General features: G+C 44.1%; 1 protein-coding gene across 2 annotated transcripts in view; it reads left to right on the top strand.

The window, feature by feature from the left end:
* Window positions 1–21,446, top strand: part of ITGB5 (integrin subunit beta 5) — a 113,379-nt gene that overhangs the window by 20,819 nt on the left and 71,114 nt on the right. For both annotated transcript variants that reach the window (XM_043473195.1, XM_043473194.1), the window contains exons 4-5: window positions 7,930–8,179; window positions 19,396–19,564. In XM_043473195.1, coding sequence (XP_043329130.1) covers window positions 7,930–8,179; window positions 19,396–19,564 — 419 coding nt within the window. The remainder of the gene's footprint in view (window positions 1–7,929; window positions 8,180–19,395; window positions 19,565–21,446) is intronic.

The following is a 21,446-nucleotide window of genomic DNA, read 5'->3' as shown; positions in this document are numbered from 1 at the left end:
CTAGGTTTTCTGTCTTTATTCATGTGTTTGTATTGTTCATATGCTTATGATGTATATATTACTGTGTACTGTTTTCAGTCAGTTTTTGAAAACAAAGACCAAAATTAACACCTCTAAAAGAGTTTGAAGGTCATCATTGAGGGATGTTTTTATTTTAGGAACTCCTCATCTAGAATTGCTCTGAGCCTGTGCTGCTCTCTCCAAGAAATATTCTTCATGGCGGTGAATCCTTGTTCTTTAGGGTATATTTAGTTTAGGGAGAAGCTGGAGGTCACACAAAGCCAGAGATGTCAGAGTTTCAATTCCAGTTTTTAAAATCAGAGTTAAGGTGTGGCTCTAAGGCGGAGAGACTGTTGTTTGGTTTGACCTATCAACTAGCTTTTGAAACAGACCCCAAAGAAATGATTTGAATAAGGGGAGCCTCCTTGTGCAAAGTTCTCATAACGTTCAGTTTATGCACAATGCTTATTTATGCACGAAGCTCAACATACACTCAGTTAAAGAAAGAAAGCAGTCTTACTTGGTATAGTTACATCTGTCACTAAGCATTGTGATTCAGTTTCCAATATTAAAAATAAAAATACATGATTCTGTGTTCATACAATATCGTGATGTGAGGACTGTGTGCAGCTCTGGTCCTACAGAAGGTGCAATAATGGAGAGCCCATTGCAGCCTATAGAGATGAAGATGAGGAGGAGACCTGATGAAAATCTGAATTCCTAGAGGCCTAGAACCTCATGAACATGTTTCTTTCTCAAATATAGAAACATGTGATGCCAATGATGCCTCTTAAAATTTTGAAAATTTCAGTATTAATAAAGAGAAGTACAGGCAAACCCCAGATATCTTTATTTGTTTGGGGAAAAAGAAGAATAGTAATTAGCAACATTTTTAGTTTACCAAGTGCATACTTATTTCAGGGTAATGCCTCTCTGACTCTGGGGAAGGCATTCAGGTATGCAGCGATTGGTTTCTCCATTGTTTATTTTCAGAAATGCTTTTGCGTCTCTGCCCAGCTCCCCCATACCTCATGATAGGTGTTTGTTGAGTGAAATGTGTAGCACTTTATTAGCTTTATGCCAGACTAGTCAAGGACAAGCTTTGGCACTATATGTGAGGCACTTCACCCAGGCAAGGTTATTATTCCAGAATAAGCCTGGAAGAAAAAGAACAATTTTCCCCTTTTTTAAGCAGAATTTTTTAAATTTTATTTTGTTTTTTAATTGAGATATAACTCACATACTGTATAACTTATTTAAAGTATACGATTCAGTGGTTTGTAGTGTATTTGCAAAGTGGTACAGCATCACCACTACATGATTCTAGGACATTTTCATCACCACAAAAAGAAAACCCTGTAGCCCTAGCCCTTAATACTCCTTATTCTCTCCCTCCCCACCACATGCATTCAGCCCCTGACAACCACTAATCTGTTTTTGATCTCTGGGGTTTTGCTTACTTTTCATTTCATTTAAATCACGTAATACGTGGTCTTTTATGTCTGGCTTCTTTCACTTAAGCAAAATATTTTCAAGATTCATTGATGCTGTAGCATGTATCAGGACTTCATTCCTTTTTATGGCCAAATAATGTTCCACTGTATATGTATAGATATACCACATTTTAGTTGATGAATATTTGGGGCTGTTTTCACTTTGAGACAATTATGACTAATGCTGCTGTGAACATTTATGTAAACATCTTTGTGTGGACATATGTTTTCAGTAATCTTGAGTATATAGCTAGGAGTGGAATTGCTGGGTCATATGGTAATTCTGTGTTTAACTTTTTGAGGGACTGCCAAACTTTAAGCAAGGTTTTGTATAAACACAAGATCATGTTTTCCATTCTGTTTCCAATCCTGGAAACTGTATGTCAGGATAACAATCTTAAGAAAACCTTAATGAAGAACATAAAATCCCTAAGAAAGAACGTAAACTTTAGAATAAAGCATACTGAAATGGTGAAAAGCTAGGGGTGGAGCAATTAGAAAGGGTTTACTTAAGTCTTGATTTGCCTCAATCCATTAGCCTCTTAAAAAATGACCTCTGATTGGCAGCTTTAAAGCATTTTTTTTTAACGTTTTATTTTGAAGTAATTTTAGAGTCACAAGAAGTTGCAAAAATAATAGAGTCCCTGTGTACCTGTCTCAGCTTTCCCCAAGGATGACTTGTTACATAACTTGAGTGCGTTATCAGAGCCAGGAAACTGAGCCGGGATTGTGCTGTTAACTGCAGAGGATGGGTTGCTTTTGAGATGGGCTTCTTTCCATGCCTGCATATACTGCCTTTCTGCCCTCTCTCACATTCTGATTGGAGATGGCACATGCCTGACTTAGGTATTGCTTCTGCTCCCCAGACTGACAATACACACACTTAAAAACACTTGATGATGGGTGGATAGTGCTTTGCTGTGGGCTGAATGTTTGTATCTCTCCAACATTCATATGTTGAAATCCAAACCGTCTAATGTGATAGTATTAAGAAGTGAAGTGGGGCCTTTAAGAGGTGATTGGGTCATGGGGTGGAACGCTCATGAATGAGATTAGTAGTATAAAAACAAAATAAAACAAACCCCCCAAACCCCAGAGGGTTTTTCTGCCTGCTTCGGCAGGAAGTCAGTAGTCTGAAACCCAGAGGAGGGCTCTCATCAGAACCCAGCCACACTGGCCTAGTCCTGGTCTTACACTGTTGTTAACTGTGAGAAACAAATTTATGTTGTTTATAAGCCACTTGGTCCATGGTACTTGTTAATAGCAGCCCAAACTAAGATTATTTTCAAGGAAACTAAAAATGCCGAACCCTAATTGCTTGGCGTCAGGTACCGTAAAGGTCAATAATGTCTTCTGATTGTTCCATCTGTCAAGAGTCAGAATTCTGAGGAGGGGGAGTAGCGTTTGGTGCAGCACCCAGCCTTGTTCTGGGCCAGGGAGGCAATTCTTCTTTATGGGTCTGGATTTAATTCTGAGTCTTAATTGCCTTGTGCTTCAGTAGTGAGCAGAGAGCTGGGTGATAGTCTTAGAAGTTGTTTTCTGGGGCTCTAATTCCCTGTTCAGCTGTAGTCCATTTATAATGTAGCTGATTTTAATGTTTCTTTCAGTTTCTAGCACAGAAGTGTAATTCTAAGGAATCAAAAACTACTTTCAGTGGGGATAGTGAGAGTGTTTATCTGTTAGATGCTACTTTGTCTAAAATATTTGAACAAAAATCAATCTTAGGAAAACCAAAAGCTGTTGTTAGAATTCTCTGCTTTCATTTTCTGGGAATGTTGGTCACCTGGTATATGTTCCCAGGAAAAATAACTTTTCACTTTTTATTGGAGGGAAGACAGAAGAAAGCTTTAAAAATACATTTCAGAGGGAATGCTGGTAGATACTTGATTATGGAGGGAAAATCTACACTTAGGAACCAAGCAGTGGCATGAGTTCTGTGCAGAATACAGCTGAGGCTGGGTGAACTAGAAACTGGAAGAACCAGAGGGGCTGCAGGAGTGGCTATGTTCTCACAGGTGTGAGGTGATCAGCTTTACTTTGGGGTTTGTTTTATCCTATTTCTCTGATTCTGCTGCTGGTCCCAAGGCGGGGATTTTGTGGACTGGCCCCAGAGAGGAGGGCGTCAGCCACACAAGGAGAAGAACCTATAGGGGTCTTATGTGGAGGGGGAGGAGGAGGACGTGTGGGCTGGGCTTGTGTCACCAGAGACAGGCACAGACTGAGCGCCCACAGTGGAGGTGAGCCCAGCTCCCAGCCTGCTGGACTCACAGGAAGTGGCGACTGGTTTAAAGTCTCAGGTGGTGCCAAACTGGGCGGCTGTGTTTATTATTGAGTGTGTCTAAGTGGCTCAGTCGGTAAAGTGTCTGCTTGCGATGTGGGAGACCAGAGTTTGATCCCTGGGTTGGGAAGATCCCCTGGAGAAGGAAATGGCTACCCACTCCAGTACTCTTGCCTGAAAAATCCCATGGACAGAGGAGCCTGGTGGGCTCCATTTCATGGGGTCGCAGAGTTGGACATGACTGAGCGACTTCACTTTCACTTTCAAGTGTACTTGGTTCCAGAAGTGTACTCAAAGATGGAGAAGGTGCCCCAGACCCTCTCCTGGCAGAAGGTACCCCTGGCCTGCAGCAGTGGCTTCACCTTCAGTCAGCTAACCATGGGCTCTCCCCCATTAGGGAGTTGGGGCACTGTAGCTTAACTCCCACACTTAGCACCCACTCTGAGAACTGGTCCAGAAGTGTCAGTCCCTCCAAAATCTGCTGTTAATTGAGTCCAAGTTTATATTGCTTGCTGTGTAACAGGCCAGTAAATCAAGATGAGTTGTTGGGACAAGGAATAATGACTTTATTCAAAAAGCCAGCAGACCAAGGAGATGGTGGGCTAGTGTCCCAGAGAAGAATCTTCCCTGAGTTAGAATTCAGGTTTCGTCCCTAATGGCTCAGCTGGTAAACAGTCTGCCTGCAATGTGGGAGACCTAGGTTTGATGCCTGGGCTGGGAAGAGCCCCTGGAGAAGGGAAAGGCTATCCACTCCAGCATTCTGGCCTAGATAATTCCGTGGACTGTATAGTCCATGGTGTCGCAAAGAGTTGGACACTACTGAGTGACTTTTGCTTTCACTTTTATACTAAAAGGAGAGGAGGTAAAGTCTTGGTTCTCACCAGGCTTCAAAGGAGATGTTTTAATTTCTTCCTTCCTGCAGCCATTCACAGCTAAGCCTGGTTGGGATGTTTCTTTCAAGCAGATAAGCAATGGTACCTGGGATGGTACCTCAGGGTTCCCTGAGATGGGCCAGTATGTGTAATTTAAGTTTATAGACAACATCCATTTTAATTTGTGACAAAGTTTCTTCCTCTATTACATTGACAGAAATTCCATTATTGTCAAGGACTACTGAGGAGTTTGTAACATTTAAAATCCACCATAGGTAATAAGTGTAAATCTATGGCTGATTCATATCAATGTATGACAAAACCCACTGAAATGTTGTGAAGTAATTAGCCTCCAACTAATAAAAAAATTAAAAAAAAAAAATAAAAAAAATAAAATCCACCATAGGTAAGGTAGCCGTAAACCCTTATTTTGAACATTAATGATTTAATCCTTTTTATACACTCCTCCATTTTTGGAAAACTTGGAGAGAAAATTTTCTTTTTTTTCTTTTTTCTTTTTTTTTTAGCATTTGCAGCCTCCCTTTGGGGAGCTGTGTGTGTGTGTGTGTGTGTGTGTGTGTTTTAGTGATCAGCTTCTCTTAGAATTTACTGGAAATAGATTTCTTACTTCAAAATAGAGAACCTCTTGCATACAGAGAGACCTATGTATCACATCTTGTTTTTCTGTTTGCCTTCATGTCTGGAAAATTTGGAGTTAAGTATAATACCCAAGGCTGTTAGCCATTCACACTCAAGTTTTTGGCAGAATGTTCTGTCTCTCTTTTTAGTCCCACAGGAAATTGCTTTAATAATTGACTTTCAGGGGACCTGGGGTTGAAGTTTTTCTTGCATAGAAGCATTTGTACAGTGTTTATATATATATATATATAGAGTCTCCTCCACACCCACAGTAATGAACATCTTCCCCATTTTACTGATCTAGAAACTGGGCAGCAAGTTTAAAGGAGTCTGAGGTCTGGAATCCTTGGTGACAAGTTCTGGATTCCAACCCGGCTCTTGCTCTCCAAGGCTAGTGTCCACTTCCCTCCCATGGGTGCCTCCCAACCTCTCTGAATCTAAGCTGGTTCCCTGTTTGCTGGTCCTAAAGTGCTCATCTGTTAACTGCTCATAATCCCCTCAAAGGTGGAAGCAGATTCTGGATTAAAGAAGGTGTACCTGGGAACTTGGGGGAAGGGCACAGGTCAGAAAAACACAGAAGACCCTGCAAAGAGGTCCATAGGCTTGGATGGAGGGGACATGTTCGCAGGCCCCCACCCCTCCTCGACTGTGGTGTGGCATCCAAGGATGGGAGGGGCCCTATGCTGAGAGCTGTTCTCTCTGCCTCATGGGAACCAAAGACAGATACTGTAGCAGTCTGGAATTCATTCTGGAAGAAATCTCGAACATTCCTCTGAGTCAGACTCCAATGGTTTTTAAAAATAGACTCATACCAACAGGCAGCCCAAAGTACATCAATCTCCAGGTGGCTTGAGCAGCACATGCAAGGACAAGTCAGGGGAAGCAGGCTGGGCTCCGCCACTCAGGCTACAGTGGTAATTATAGTAATCTTTCTGCATTTGGGCAGGCCTTCACTGCTTACAAGACTCTCCTTCCCACACGAGTGCTTCATAGACTTAACGCTGGGTGCTGTTATTGCCATTTTACAGTTAAGGAAATGGAGATTTTGTTGGCATCCCTAGTTAAGGGGCAAAGCTGGAATTTGGACTAAAATCTTTGGGTTCTTAGATTCTTCACGGTCTAATTGATGAAGTATGCCTCGTCTGGGATGGGAGGAGGGGAGGGAGCACAGACCACTGGGTCTCCTATCCTGCAAGTTCAAGAAGGCTTAAACCCACTGGTTGTCAGCTGGAGGTGAAAGACTGGTTTCTCTGAAATGTCTCTACCGGCAAATGAGGCGTGGACCCTCACGTGGAGCAAAGTCACCTTTGACATTGCACCTCTGAACACAAGAAAGTAAATCCACATTTCAAATGTGTGTGGACAGTTCTACGCAAAGAGTTCAAAGACATCTCTTGGTGTCTCTGGGAGGCTAATAATCGTGATGGTAGATAGAATCACCTGGTAGGATTTACTTCTTGAAATAATGTCTGAACAGTGTGTTTTTAGAGGTTATGAAATGATGAAGGATCATTGTCCTGACATGCATCCCCCAGTTACTGTGCTGACTTGGGCCTTTCTGCATAGCCCGTGGGGCAAGCTTGCAGAGGCCACGCCTCCCAGACACTGCCTTTTTCTCTTTGTTCTTTTCCTCTGAATCAATTTCTTTTTCCTTTGTCTGTTGACTGTCTTCTTATAGAACCAAAAACTGTTTTCTCTCTTGTAGATAAATCTAATAGTATTTCTTTTATTTTTTCTTTTCCTTTTGATGGTGCTAAAATTTGTAATATTCTCATATTTATACAAATAATTTATAATGATTTGTGTCTGCAATGTCAAATATGCCCTAGAACTAAATACTATTGTTTGATAGATGGCTAGAGAGATAGAAATAGGTGACACAGTATAAGTGTAAACATTTTTGCCCTTGTGGGGATATTTTAAGTAACCATCTTTGTTTTCCCACTCCCCCTGGCCTTCTCCTCTCCCTTGCCACCTCAGTTTTTGTATCTGTACCCTTCTTTTGTTAATTCCTTTCCTGTTTTCTGTTTCACACACACCTTTATAGTCTCCTGGCCATACTCCCATCTTGGTCAGTCCTTTCTCTGAAGTTGGTATGTGGTGGGTGGACTACTTTTACCCAGTTTGTGTCCATGGAATTGTCTGGCTCACTATCCACCAATTACCTAAAGTCGTTTTTGCTGCGAAAACAGAACACTGCTAAGCAGACTCATTCTTAAAGAGTTTCCTTAAAAATTGCTGAGCCCTGTGTGTGAAAGGAGTGGCTTCCCTAGTAGCTTAGATGGTAAAGCGTCTGCCTGCAATGAGGGAGACCTGGGTTCGATGCCTGGGTGGCAAAGATCCCCTGGAGAAGGAAATGGCAATTCATTCCAATACTCTTGCCTGGAAAATCCCATGGATGGAGGAGCCTGGTAGGCTGTGGTCCATGGGGTTGCAAAGACCCCATGTGTGTGAAAGGAGAACCTAGAGCTGCATCCTTAGCACCCGTATTCCATCAGTCACTCTGCTTCCAGGAAAAAGATGTCTTCCAAGAGACATGATCACTAAAGAAAAGTCGCGGGTGGACCGGCTTTGAAAGCAAAACCCATCCCTTCTGCCCCAGTAAACTGTATGACCTCTAACATGCATGGTCTCTCGGTTGGCACAGGTGACAAGACTACGTTCCAGCTGCAGGTTCGACAGGTGGAGGATTATCCCGTGGACTTGTACTACCTGATGGACCTCTCTCTGTCCATGAAGGATGACCTGGACAACATCCGGAGCCTGGGCACCAAGCTAGCCGAGGAGATGAGGAAGCTCACCAGCAACTTCCGCTTGGGGTTTGGGTCTTTTGTAGACAAGAACATCTCTCCTTTCTCCTACACAGCGCCGAGGTACCAGACCAATCCATGCATTGGGTGAGTGACAACTGCCCTTCTCTTGGGTATTTAAGGATGGAGGAATGGTTCAGCAGGAAGACTGAGCCTAAAGAAAGGCCTAGGGAGGTCATATCTGGGTGGGGGAGGGAACCTGGCTTAGGTGTTAAATTTGCTGAAGGATGTTCTGGCTCCATTCTCCCTCTGCTTGAGAAGAAAGAAGTTGTTACAAGGCTGTGTAACACTACAGTGATGATATAGCTCATTTGTTTTCCTGCCTGCCTGACACAGCACTGTTTTCTACGTTAGTAGATTTTAGAGAGTATTCTCAGGAGGTGATGGACCCTGATAATCAGGAGCAGGCAGAATAATTTAAACTTTCCCCTTGTTTAGAGTAACTCAGATGTTTGGAATAAGTGAATTGAAAGTCTGTTCCTGTTGTTTATATAGATAACTATAACTTACCTTGACAAAACAAAATGAAAACCCTGGCCTTTATAAGTGTGATTTTTTTTTTTTTTCCCGACATAAGTACTTGAATTAGAAAAGATTTGACACATTATTAGAGAACGGCAGTTTCTAACTACCGCAATGAACAAATCTGAAAAATTATGTAGTGGCTCAAGCTTGATGGAAGTTTATTTTCTGAACTCACCTAAGGGCAAATGGGTCTCCTGATCAGTGGACACCTGTCTTCTAAGCAGTGACTTGGGACCTAGGCTCCATTGGTTCATGTGTGGCTTGTAAGGTCATCATGCCTCGAGGATTGCTTCTAGGAGGATACTATGGACCAGAACAGAGTGGCCTCTGCTCCTACGTTCGGTTCTGCAGCACTGGGTTCTACAGGGAGGCTGGGAGCTAGTTTAGCTGTGCGCAGTAGAGGAGATAAATGAGTTGATGAATAGGTTTCTGCCCTGGTACATTTATTTGTGTATTGGAGGTGGAGGATCTCTTCCTCCAACTCCCCTAACACTAACTTTGTGAGGTGGGTTTGTTCAGATGGCAAGACTATGTGGTGTGACAACAATGAGTGATAGATAACCTTCGACTTTTTCTTATCTCTTCTCCATATTCAGCTTTGGTTAGGCTTTGGCCTATGAGGCCCCAAAACAGTTACTAGATGAGGAATAGGTAAGATTTAAGTTCTTACTAAGTGTCAGGCACCCACTGCACTTCATACCTTATATGGATTGTCTCGTTTAAATTTCCTAGCACTCTTTTGAGGTTTCTAAAGTAGAAGTGAGCTGTAGTTTTAAGATAAGGAAAATGAGGCTTAAAAAGAATAAATAACTTACCCAAGATTATACAAATAGTAAGGGGCTTCCCTGGTGGCTCAACCAGTAAAGAATCTTCCTGCAGACCTGGGTTCAATCCCTAGGTCAGGAAGATCCCCTGGAGAAGGGAATGGCAACCCACTCCAGTATTCTTGCTGGAGAATCCCATGGACAGAGGAGCCTGGTGCGATGTAGTCCATGGGGTTGCACAGACTCGGACATGACTGAGGGACTGGCACTATCTATCCAGACTTGGAATTTGAATCAAGATGAACTCCTTCCAGAGTCTGTTTCCATTAATGCTTATTTTTTCCCGTCCAAATCACACCGCCACACAGTTGATTTACTTGAGTTTCAGTGATAATACCCATTCCCAAACCACCCAGCCTTCAGGGCACTTGCCTAAGGGTCATGCTATCTATACTACAGTAAGAAGCAATCAATCCCCAGATCTTAGTGGCTCAACACAATGAAAGTTTATTTCTTGCTCATAGAGAATTTCAGGAGAGCTGCTTTCTGTTGCAGCTCTTCTTCAAGGGGTGACTCAGGGATTCAGGCATCTTGTGATGTCATTTTTGATTCTTTGTCTCCTTGACTTTCCCTGAAGGGAAGAGGGCTGCTCTTAATTAAGCCCCTGAGCCTCTCTGTCCTCTTGGCTCCCAGTCGGCAGTCTCAGCAGTTGCCAGGTCTGGTTTGGGCTGGGTGGGGGAGGGGGCGAGGTGATAGTTATGCTGGTATTGTGTACATTCTTCTAGAAGCTAACTTAAATGTTCTCCAGGGATTGCAATAACACAATGGTGGAGAAAACAATTAAGAACAAATTTTAGATACAGATGAGATTCTGAGCGCCTTAACCACGAAGAGGTACTGGGTGTCCTCATTTGAGAGGTTTAGCTTCCTCCTGGCCACTGGTGGCTGTGGTGTTATTGTTACTTTGGTCCTCTCCCCAAGTCCCCTGCGCCACGTCTTTTTGTTGGAGTTCTGTTACTTACCAGGAGCAACAGCATCTTAACCAAAAGTTTTTTTTAATTCATCCAGAATGGTGATTCTTTCTGTTGCTTTTCCTCTCTGCCCTCTGGCTGGGCCCTGTCTCCGGACAGGCAGGGTGTGTCTATACTTCGATTTTTTCTGGGGACCATCGGCGAACTGTCAGATGCTAGATTGGAAGCTGGCAGAGGATGAAGGGCTGGCTCGGGGCCCTCAGCATTGAGTATTCAAGGTTATTACACTCTCATTCAGAGCTGCTTCTCCAAACCCTAGAAGGCAGAACCAACTGCAGACAGTAGAAGTTTTGACAGTGAGTACAGGCACACTGACAGGCTGCTTGGGAGACAGGAAATCCAGTGAAAGAATGGGGGTTTGAAAGGAAACAGCACGTCTGAGCTAGGCAGAGCCCTCCTGCCTAAGCTGGGCAGCACTTGAGGGAGTTGCTCCCTGAATCAGTGAGCAGGCTGAGAGAGATCTCCTGTGTCCAGGCAGTGGACTCCGCTGTCGCCTGGGTGTCCTCGGAGATCTCCCACCACCTCTGAGGGAGAGCAGGGCAAGAGGATGTAGGCAGGCTGTTTCTGCCCTTGATCCAGCCTCTACATGGGCTTTGTTTGCTTTCCTAAGTGTTAATGGCGCTGCGGATTAGTTACCAACAGTTAAAAATAAAAGATTTGACAAAGAATGGCCAGGATTTCTAGGTTTTCTCCAAAAACTAGGAGGTCTGGTAAAGCCAGGCTGGTTTCACATGTTATTGGCTGCCACAGTCCCTACCACTGCCTCTTGTCTCCCAGCTGGTCTCATTCACTGGTTCTGTTACTGGGCCCTCTCTCGATTCTTGGATAGCAGTGCCATAGAAACAAACATTACTCCCATAAGAGTCTTAGACAAGCAGAGCTTTTTATTGAAAGGATAGCTTGTGCATAAGAGAGAAGGTGGAAAAGAATGTCAGTTCCCCAAAGACTTTCTGATAAGGGGTTTTAAAGGCAGTGTGAGGGAAGGGGGGCTGTGGTTTGCCTGATGAGCTTGTGGTCAGTTCTTAGATTGGTTGGCATCAGGGTGAAGTTTTGAGGATCATCACCCTTCTGGTTTTACAAGCTGTTTGGGGTCTGTGTGCCTGCAGTCAGCAGTTTTCAGCTGGTGGGGGCGGGGCGGGCCTGCTTCCTGTAAAAACAACTTAGGAATGTGTGTCAAGCTTTTATCTGTATCTTTCGGGGAACTGGGAGTTTGACAATTCTGCTAGGTGGTAGATATATGGTTCCACTTTTGTCTTTTGGAAACCATGTACAGACAATCAGTGGAACAGAGATGGAGCTCATCTTTTACGCCCGTGGGTCTTTAGTTGTTGTCTCAGAAGCCCAAGCTTTTAGGTGCTGTTCTTCTGGCCTGTGAAGCCCACATGCTCAAGGCCTTTCGCTCAGTTCTGTCCCAGAATGGCTGTACTCTTGTCTCCCTGTCTCATCTTGAGTTCTGTGCTTGGCTCTGTAGATGCTGTCTGGGATCCTTGTCTGTTCTCCTTCCACTCACGTGGAAAGAAAATCACAAAGTGTTTTCCCTCAGTGGGATGTTCTGCTAGGTTTTTCTCCTGTGATGATGGAAGCAGCAATAGTAGCCCCTGGAAAGTTCTGGGGAGATAGGAATCAGGAGGAACGATCTGACCACCTTTGCAGGACATCTCCGAAGAGAACCAGTTTCTCATGGGGCTTTCCTAAGGTGTGTCCCTCCTCCTGCTCCAGATGTTTCTGCCAAAGGATCAAAATCCTAGACTTATCTTCTCCCATCTTAGAATGAACCAGAAATGCCAGAACTGAAGTAAGTAGTACTAGGGCTGCCATAAGAAGAAAAAACAAAAAATAGTTTAATCATCAGATTAAAGAACTGTTTAATTCTTTAATCAGAGCTGCTGAATTTAATCAGCAGCTCTGGGTACTAGGAATACTGTATTCCTATTCTATTCTGGGTAATAGGAATAGTGTCCTTGGGAAAAGTCACATCATATTCACTGATACAGGATTTGATGGATTAATCCAGCCTGGTATTTCTGGTTCTGAACCTTTTTCTTTTGTTAGAAGTATAGAAGCAGCTCATAGAAACAGACTATAGAGTGGTGGTTGCCAGAGGCTGGGGGGTTGGGGGTGGGGGAAAGGGGGAGAAGTTGGTCAAAGGGTGCAGACTTCCAGTTATAAGATGAATACATTCTGGAACTTTAACATACAGTGTGGTGGTGATAGTCAACAATACTGTATTTTAAATATATAATTGTATATTTGAAAGTTGTGAAGAGTTGTTAAATGTTCTCACCCCCACACAAAAAAAGTGGAAGTACATATGTAAAAATCTTTGCAAATGAGATAACACATTTTGTCTTTCATCGTTTTTATTTTTTCTTTAACCCTTTGTATTTCTTCCAAGAGGTCATGGTACTCCTTTACCACCTCAGAGGTATTATTTTATTGTCTTCTGGCATGTTCTGTGGCTGGTGAGAAGTCTGCTGTCCATCTAATCGTTTTCCTTCTCTCTGGTAATTTTTAATATTTCCCTGTTTTTTCATGTCCTATACTGATAGGCACTCCAGTGTGGCTAGTTGGATTTAGTACTTCTATTTGCATTGTACAGAGTTTGCTCTGCTTGTTTAATTCGAGAATACAGGTCTCTTCTTGAAAATTTTCGGACATCTGATTCCTTCTCTGATTCTCTTCGTTTGCTTTCTAACAAACACTACTAGGTGTGTGTTGGAACCTTTCATTCAAAACATGTTTCTTAATTTTTCTTCCATAATTTCTATCTTTCTTTCCTTTAGCTGCAAAATAGAAAATTTCTTCCAGTTTCCCATTTTGTTCTTCAAAATCTTTATTTTATGCTGGAGTATAGCTGGGTAACAGTGTTAGTCAGGTGTGCAGAAAAGTGCTTCAGTTGTATCTGTACATGTGTCTATTCTTTTTCAAGTTCTTTTCCCATTTAGGTTATTACAGAGTATTGAGCAGCATTCCCTGTGCTGTCCAGTAGGTCCTTGTTGGTTGTCTGTTTTAAATAGAGCAGTGTGTACACGTCAGTCCCAAACTCCCAATCTATCTTCTGCCCCCCTCCCCTCTTCCCTGGAACCGTAAGCTCCTACTCTTAAGTCTGTGTGAGTCTGTTTCCGTTTTTTAAGTAAGTTCATTTGTATGTGTTTTTTTTAGATTCCACATATGTGCCATTGCATATGCAATTTGTCTTTCTCTGTCTTACTTCACTTAGTGTGATAATCTCCAGGTCCATCCATATGGCTGCAAATGGCATTATTCCATCTTTTTAATGGCTGAGTAATATTCCATTATATAGATGTACCACGCATCTGTTAATGGACATATGGATTGCTTCCATATCTTGGTTATTGTAATCAGTGCTGCAGTGCACATGGGGATGCCTTCATCCTTTCAAACCGTGTTTTCTCTGGATTATGCGTAGGAGTGGGATTGCTGGGTCATAGGGCATGGCAGCCCTCTCCAGTATTCTTGCCTGGAGAATTCCCATAGACAGAGGAGCCTGGTGGGCTACAGTTCTTGGGGTCGAAAAGAGTGGGATATGACTGAGTGACTCAGCACAACACAGCACATAGTATTTCTATTTTTAGTTTCTTAAGGAACCTCCATACCATTCTTCATAGTGGCTGTACCAATTTATATTCCCATCAATAGTGTAGGGGGGTTGTCTTTTCTCTACATCCTCTGCAGCATTTATTGTTTGTAGATTTTTTGATGATGGCCATTCTGACTGGTGTGAGGTAATATCTCATTGTAGTTTTCATTTGCATTTCTCTAATAATTAATGATGTTGAGCATCTTTTCATGTGCTGTCTCTTGGCCGTCTGTATGTCTTCTTTGGAGAAATGTCTGTTTAGGTCTTCTCTTTTTTTTTTTTTTTAATTTATTGGCTATGCTGGGTCTTCATTGCTACTTTGGCTTTTCTCTAGTTGCAGTGTGCAGGCTTCTTTTGTTGTGGAATGTGGGCTTCAGCAGTTGCAGCACTTGGGCTTGGTAGTTTTGGCTCCCAGGCTCTAGAGCACGGGCTTAGTAGTTGTCGCATAGAGGCTTAGTTTCTCCAAGGCCTGTGGGATCTTCCCAGACAAGGGATCAAACTCGAGTCTCCTGCATTGGCAGGCAGATTCTTTACCACCAAGCCACCAGGAAAGCCCCAAGGTCTTCTCATTTTTTGATTGAACTGTTTGTTGTCTTATATTGAGCCACATGAGCTGTTTGTAAATTTTGAAACTAATACCTTGTCGGTCACATCATTTGCAAATATTTTCTCCCAATCTGTGGGTTGACTTTTCATTTTATTTATGGTTTCCTTTGCTGTGCAAAAAAAGCTTTTGAGTTTAATTGGGTCCCATTTGTTTATTTTTGTTTTTATTTCCATTAATCTGGGAGACAGCTCGAAAAAGATATTGCTGCAATTTATGTCAAAGAGTGTTCTGCCTATGTTTTCCTTTAAGAATTTTATGGTGTCTGGTCTTATATTTAGACCTTTAATCCATTTTGAGCTTATTTTTGTGTGTGGAGTTAAAGAATGTTCTAATTTCTTTTTTTCACACATTGCCATCCAGTTTTCCCAGCACCGTTTATTGAAGAGAGTGTCTTTTCTTCATGTATAGTCTTGCCTCTTTTGTTGTAGATTAATTGACCTTAGGTGCATGGGCTTATTTCTGGGCTTTTTATGCTTTTCCATTGATTTATATTTCTGTTTTTGTGCCAGTGCCTTGCTCTTTAGTTTTTAAATCCATGCACCAAAGTTTCATTTTTGAATTTGAGTGACAGTATTTTTTGGTTCTTTTTTTCAGACTTCTGTTTTTTTTATACTGTTTTTTCATAACCTTCTGATTTTTTTTTCCCCCTAGTAATATCCCATTCTAATCTTTGGTTTTTATTCCTTCTTCTCCTCAATGTTTTAAATATGTTTGTTTTAAAGTGCTTTGGATCATTTTGCTATCTGTTTCTTGGAGATCCTTCAGTTGGTTGCATTTGCTGACATTCCTTCATGGTGGTTTATTTCTCATAGGGTCTGTAACGTTTTCATTAGCTCCTCTACAGAAGAGGTTGTTTTCCATCAGGGGATCATGTGTCCCAGGTATGCTGACTTCCCTGCAGGGTGGTTTTTTGTTCCCTGCTTCCAGGATCCTCCAAGTCTCACGGTGGGACTAGTTCTCCTGTTTTGTTTCTCAGCAGGGGGTTCCTTCCTTGTAAAAGTAATGAATTCTGACTTTTTCAGGACTGGAGTTACAGTCTTTGTGGGTGATTCATCTCACCCTGGGCCTGGAGTGCATCTTCCTTGCTTCTCTCCCAAGCCAGGGGCTGGAATTTTTCTGGTTTTGATTTTAGTGACAAGGGCATCTCTTTGTGGCCCACAACTTTATGCAGAGAACCCTGTTCCAGTGCTTGACCCTGCGTGGCTGAAGTCTATCATCCCTGATAGAACCTGGCCCCAAGCCCCAGATTCTCTGTCAGGTCCCCTTAAGCAATAGAAATTAATCAGAGGCCAGACGAGAAATTCAGGCAAGGCTTTATTGAGGTCTCTGCTGTAGCAGGGGCAAGAAAGAGCGATCAACAGGTTCTCTTGCTCGCTTGCTTCCCATTCCACCCCCACCCCCTACTCTGAAGGGGTGGTGGTGAGCTTGTTCTTTATATGGGGTGAGGGTAGGGGAGTATCCAGGGGTCAGGGCTGGAGGTGGGGCTTAGGTGGTCCGTCCACCCCTTCAGTGGTATTGCCTGCAAGGGGGCATGTGTAATACCCTGCTTTTGCTCCTGACCTCTGCTTTTTACTCCAGGCTCTTTAAAAGTGGCAGATGGGTTTTTTGGTCTCTTTGTATCTTTTGTCCAGAATCTGCCCCAGCTGCACATGCACTCAGTCTTGCACAGTTTCTTTGTATTTTGTTGCTTGAGGAGAGCTGTGTCCAGGTGCAAGCATTGCAGCACTGCAACGACGGGGCCCAGGTCCCAGCCTGTCTGACAACATGCCGTGGTGGGGGTGGAGGGCGGCAGAGGGCCCTTTGCCTTGAGATCCCTGCTCACTACTTTTTCTGCTCACTACCTCCCACCTACTCTTAAGTCCATTCACTTGTGCAGTGCTTTCTTCTCAGTTCCTGGCACCTGGGATTTCCCTGCGAAGCTTTCAGTCTTGGCTACATATTAACATTTTTCAAGATTAGATTTTTACACAGCAGTTCTCTTTGTTTAGAAGAAGAGAGAAGGTCTTTCTCTGTCAGCTCCACGGTCCACAGTATTATTGTTCTGAAGCACTAGGCTGTTTTCTGAATTTGCCTAGATCTAGTATCTGGGACGGGGGAGCTTGGTGGGCTGCCATCTATGGGGTCGTACAGAGTCGGACGCGACTGAAGCGACTTAGCAGCAGTGTCTTCAAAGGGGATTCACTTTTTATACACACATGTGCCCCCAGGCTCTTTAAGCATATATATTTTATTCACTTCCTGGTTCATAATCCTTAATTTAGTAAAGATTTAGTAGGCCCTAAACTGGGGTCCTACAGCACAGACACAGGTTGGGGGGTGGGCGGGCTTCCTGACACAAGACCATCAAACACCCAGATCTTCAGGTCACTCAGTCAGCTCTCCCGGGGGAAAATAGCTAGTCACAGGTGACATTCTTTTCCAGTGACTGCAGAGACATTCAACAGAGCCTGTGTGACAATGCTGTTTTCCTCTCTAAGAGGTGCCTCTGGTTTGGTTGTAGTAAAGTTCTCTGCAGTGAAGGCTTCTCTCTGGTAAATGCATTCTCTAGTTCCTGATTATTAATAGTAATTCTCCACAGTAAAAATGTATCTATTTAACTGTCCTTTGCAGGAAGGGAAGGAAAAGGTAAAAAATGCTGATTTAGCTGAGCTTTTCTGGTTTTCTCATTGAACAGCAGTTGCTGTTCTATTCTTCCCTTCCTCAACCAACCCCATCAGCCAAAACAGTAAATACCTGTAGTCTGCAACCATGGGCTAGCACAGCACAGGGTGAAGTTGCTCAAAGGGTGAGGAAGAGTCTGTGTACATTTTTTTCCTCCTGGGTCCCTCTATTTGTCAGAGCACCACGATGGGACTCACTTCCTGTTTCTCAGCTCACTTCCTATTTCCATCTGGGAATACAATTTCCGTGACCTTTCTCTTTATGGTCAGCTGAGAATGGGAATAGAAAGTTTGGACGGCCTGGAGTCATGGGTTATAGACAAGCTTGATCTGTGCAAGCACAAGGGGTGGGGAAAGATTTAGGTGGAAGGAAGAAGGAGTGAAACAAAGGCAAGGCAAACAGGGACAGCCTCTGATAGTTCTCCTCATCCGGGAGGCACCACAGCCGTTACGGCAGTGGGGTTGACCATCCACAGCTGGCTTGCAGCTGGTGACTGATGGAGCAGATACTGAAGGACCTGAGAGGCGTGGCGTAGCCTCTTAGAAAGTCCAGAGTTGCCTCTTATGGAGGAGGGGAGCCTCTCAGATCTGCCCTGGCTGCCCTTCCATGTGCAATTAGGCAGGAGCTACTAGGTCCTAAGCCTGCTTCCCTTCCCATGCACATGGCTTGGATTGGGTTATGAAGGCATCCCCTTGTGCCTGTCTGTTAAGTTTGGTTTTCATCTTTGTTCTGAGAGGCTTCCTTAGCATGGCCACAGACCTTCAGTCTGTCCAGCTGGCCCCCCAGCTGCCTCACTGCCCATCTTTGCTCTGACTCCCAGCCCTACAGTCTTGCTGGCCGCCCTCCACCCTTGGGCTCACTTCTGCCGCAGGGCCTTGTGTTCACTCTTCCCTCTCCCCCTGTACCTCGTGAGCCTTCCTGGAAGCAGTGTCAGGCCTCTCACCCTATTCTGTTGGCTCTATGCCCAACTCACACTCCTGCAGCTATGGTTGGGATCTAACTTCCTCCAGGAACGCTGCCACTTGGGATCTCTACTGTGGACTGAAGATGAGAACACCCAACAGTCAGGAGAGTTGTTTTTTGTTATTGTTCAGTCACTAACTCATGTCTGACTCTGCAGTCCCGTGGACTGTAGGACGCCAGGCTTCCCTGTCCTTCACCATCTCCTGGAATTGGCTCAGACTCATGTCCGTTGGGTCAGTGATGCCATCCAGCCATCTCATCCTCTTTTGCCCCTTTCTCCTTCTGCTCTCTATCTTTCCCAGCATCAGGGTCCTTTCCCACAAGACGGCTCTTCCCATCAGGTGGCTAAAGTAGTGGAGCTTCAGCATCAGTCCTTCCAATGAATACTCAGGAGAGAGATATGGCATTAATCTTCTATTGAGATGTGATACTTCCCTCTTTCCAAATTTCCAGATAGAATATTCCATTTGAAGATGATTTGCTTCTAAATGATTTCTCTTTGCATGCATCTGGGAGAGCTGATAGTTTATCATTCCAATATTTATAAATAAATGAGGAAGCAGGAAGAACATTTTCATTCCTATTGCATTTCGTGTTTGCTCATGTGCCAGTGTGTCCTGGTTGTCTCTGAGTGGGTTGACAGGAGAGATTTATGTGATCTTTTATCATGCGACAGCAGCAAAGTGGATGTGAGAAGCTGGTTTTGTAAAGTCACTCTGCCATCCCTTGACACTGCCCGCCTTCGTCAGCCCCAAAGAGCACCCCCTCCCTTCCTCAGGCACTGTTGAAGCTATGATGCCCGTGCTCCAGGCCCTTGCCTCTTCAAGGCACATGTCAGGGCTCCTCTGTGGCGTCTTTCTCAGACTGCAGAAGCCCATTGTTACCTCTGCTTCTTTTGACCTGTTTGTCCATTTCATGCACTTAGAGCCTAGTGTGTGCTATCTCTCCTGCCGTTTAGGACTTGTGTTTGGGAGGTAGGAACTGTTATTGCTCTGTTGTCCCCAGTGTGCCTATTCCAGGGACGCATGGTAGGTGGCTGAGTGAGTATTCATTGGTGCCACTCAGGGCCCTCAATCAAGGCACAGAGTATGTTGTTGTTTAAGCTTTTAAGATAATGAAGGAAACGTGACTCTTGTCCTTTTTCTCTCTAGTTACAAGCTGTTCCCAAACTGTGTCCCCTCCTTTGGGTTCCGCCACCTGCTGCCTCTCACGGACAGAGTGGACAGCTTCAACGAGGAAGTCCGAAAGCAGAGGGTGTCCCGGAACCGCGATGCCCCAGAGGGCGGCTTTGATGCGGTGCTGCAGGCGGCCGTCTGCAAGGTAACCTTCCCTTCGGTCCCGTCCCCGGATGGGAGGTCAATGGAGAGGCACCAGTGTGGGCGTTGGCACTGCCTGCATATTTTGAGCCACCCCAGCCCATGGGCTCCCATCCACTTTGCATCAGAGGGTGAGCTCAGTGGGGCCCGTGGGGACATCTACAGCCGTCAAACCAGCTGGAGTGCAGGGATGCCTGGGGGCTGGTGTGTGTCTGTGTCAGGGTGTGGCTATGTGGCTATGTGCAGTGGGAAGCTGTCTTTGCCAGCAGACAGCTGTTCTGTGTTTCTGTATTTGATTTTTTCCTCTCTTTTTGGCAGGGCGGGGTTGGCGGGGGGAGGGAAGGGGTGGAGTCAAGCCATATGCATAGAACCTTGTAGAGCTTTATGACCCAGTTTTTGTAAATACTAAAGATTGCTGTCTTGGGGAAATCCAGTGAAAAAAGAAATTGCTTGTCATTTTTGGTTTTGTTTCTGTTTGTCTTTTTCCTGTTTCTCTATAATATATGAATCCAGAGGGAGGACATAGACTTAGGTCAGAAATGAACTCAGACTTTGAGAGGTTCCAATCTCAGCAAAATATATAAATGGAATGTTGGTAATAATTTATTCTTAAAATAATTTTCTACTGTCAAAACAACCCAATAACATCAACAAAAGATAAAAATAAATGTCACTCTTGAATTTTGCTATCCCAACACATACTTCAGAATTTTTTCCAGAGTGGTCATCATACACTATGCATAATTGGTAGAACTTTCTTGAATGTTTCAGTGGGCTCAGCAGCAGGGTGGTGGTTGGGACACCCATGTCTAGGGGAGGAGGGCTGGGTAGGGAGGTTAGAATTCAGTTTGGGGAGGCCGCATATCTGACCTCAGAGAGCCTGTGTCAAGTGCTTCACAGACTTACTTCTCCTCTGAGTCCTTTATGAAATGATAAGAGAGCCATGGTTGTCCTTCCTGAAATATTAATAAAACCCCAAATGGTAGACAGAGGGAGATAAGGGGAAAGGAAAATGTGAAGAAAGCAGCGCAGCCTTCTCAATTCTCTTCTCAGCCCCACTGACATTCTGGGGCCCCACTGGTCCTTGGGGCCGCCCCGGAGAGGAAAGTCTCACAGTGGCCTCTGCCTAAGACAACTGCAGAGTGGCCCCTGCCCAGCTGCTGGCCAGAGGTGAATGGCTTGATTCAGAGGCCCCTGATGCTTCATAGCAGCCCAAGAAAGGCAGATGGGACCCAGCTAGATTCAGCTATGAATCTTTCAAGTAAGTCACAAAGTAGTTCATGGATTTGCCTCAGGAAGAAAAATTATGTTTTTGACTCTCATTCAAATACTGACTGTATAGGGTGCTATCTTTAGATATGTTCTGCCAAATCCACTGCTTGGCAGAAAAAAATAGTGCAGGGAAAACACAGGATCACTCTCATCGCCCCATCCTGGGGATATTGTGGGTTTTCTTTTTGAGGGGAAAGTCATCTTTAAGGCTTAGGGGGAAGAACCCAGTGACAGGCCTGTGCACTGTCCAGTTATATTAATTCTGTTTGATTAGAGCAATCAGAATGGCGTGATGGAATGCTGGAGCTTTGGTGGTCTGTGAGAAGCTGTTTGATTTGTTCTTTGCCCACAGTACCTTCCCTTGTTGTCCCAGACCCATGACAATATCCTTCCCTTTGAAAGCTCAATATTTTAAGACTTGAGTGTTGCAGTGGAGATGCTAACAGATTTCTTAAACTCAGTGCCTGCGCCTGGTTATGAATTGTTGGCTAAGAGGCATTTTAGTGTGTGTTTCAGTTTTATATCTTTCGGCGTTTTTTTTTTTTTTTTTAATTCCCCACCTTGCCCTTTGCTGTGGGGAGTCTCTGGAAAGTTACTTAATTGCTTGGAACTAG

This window comes from Cervus canadensis, chromosome 7 (genome assembly GCF_019320065.1).
Source record: "Cervus canadensis isolate Bull #8, Minnesota chromosome 7, ASM1932006v1, whole genome shotgun sequence".
NCBI classification, from domain to species: domain Eukaryota; kingdom Metazoa; phylum Chordata; class Mammalia; order Artiodactyla; family Cervidae; genus Cervus; species Cervus canadensis.
Note: the sequence above shows the minus strand (reverse complement) of the source record. Positions and strands in the feature narration are given on the sequence as shown.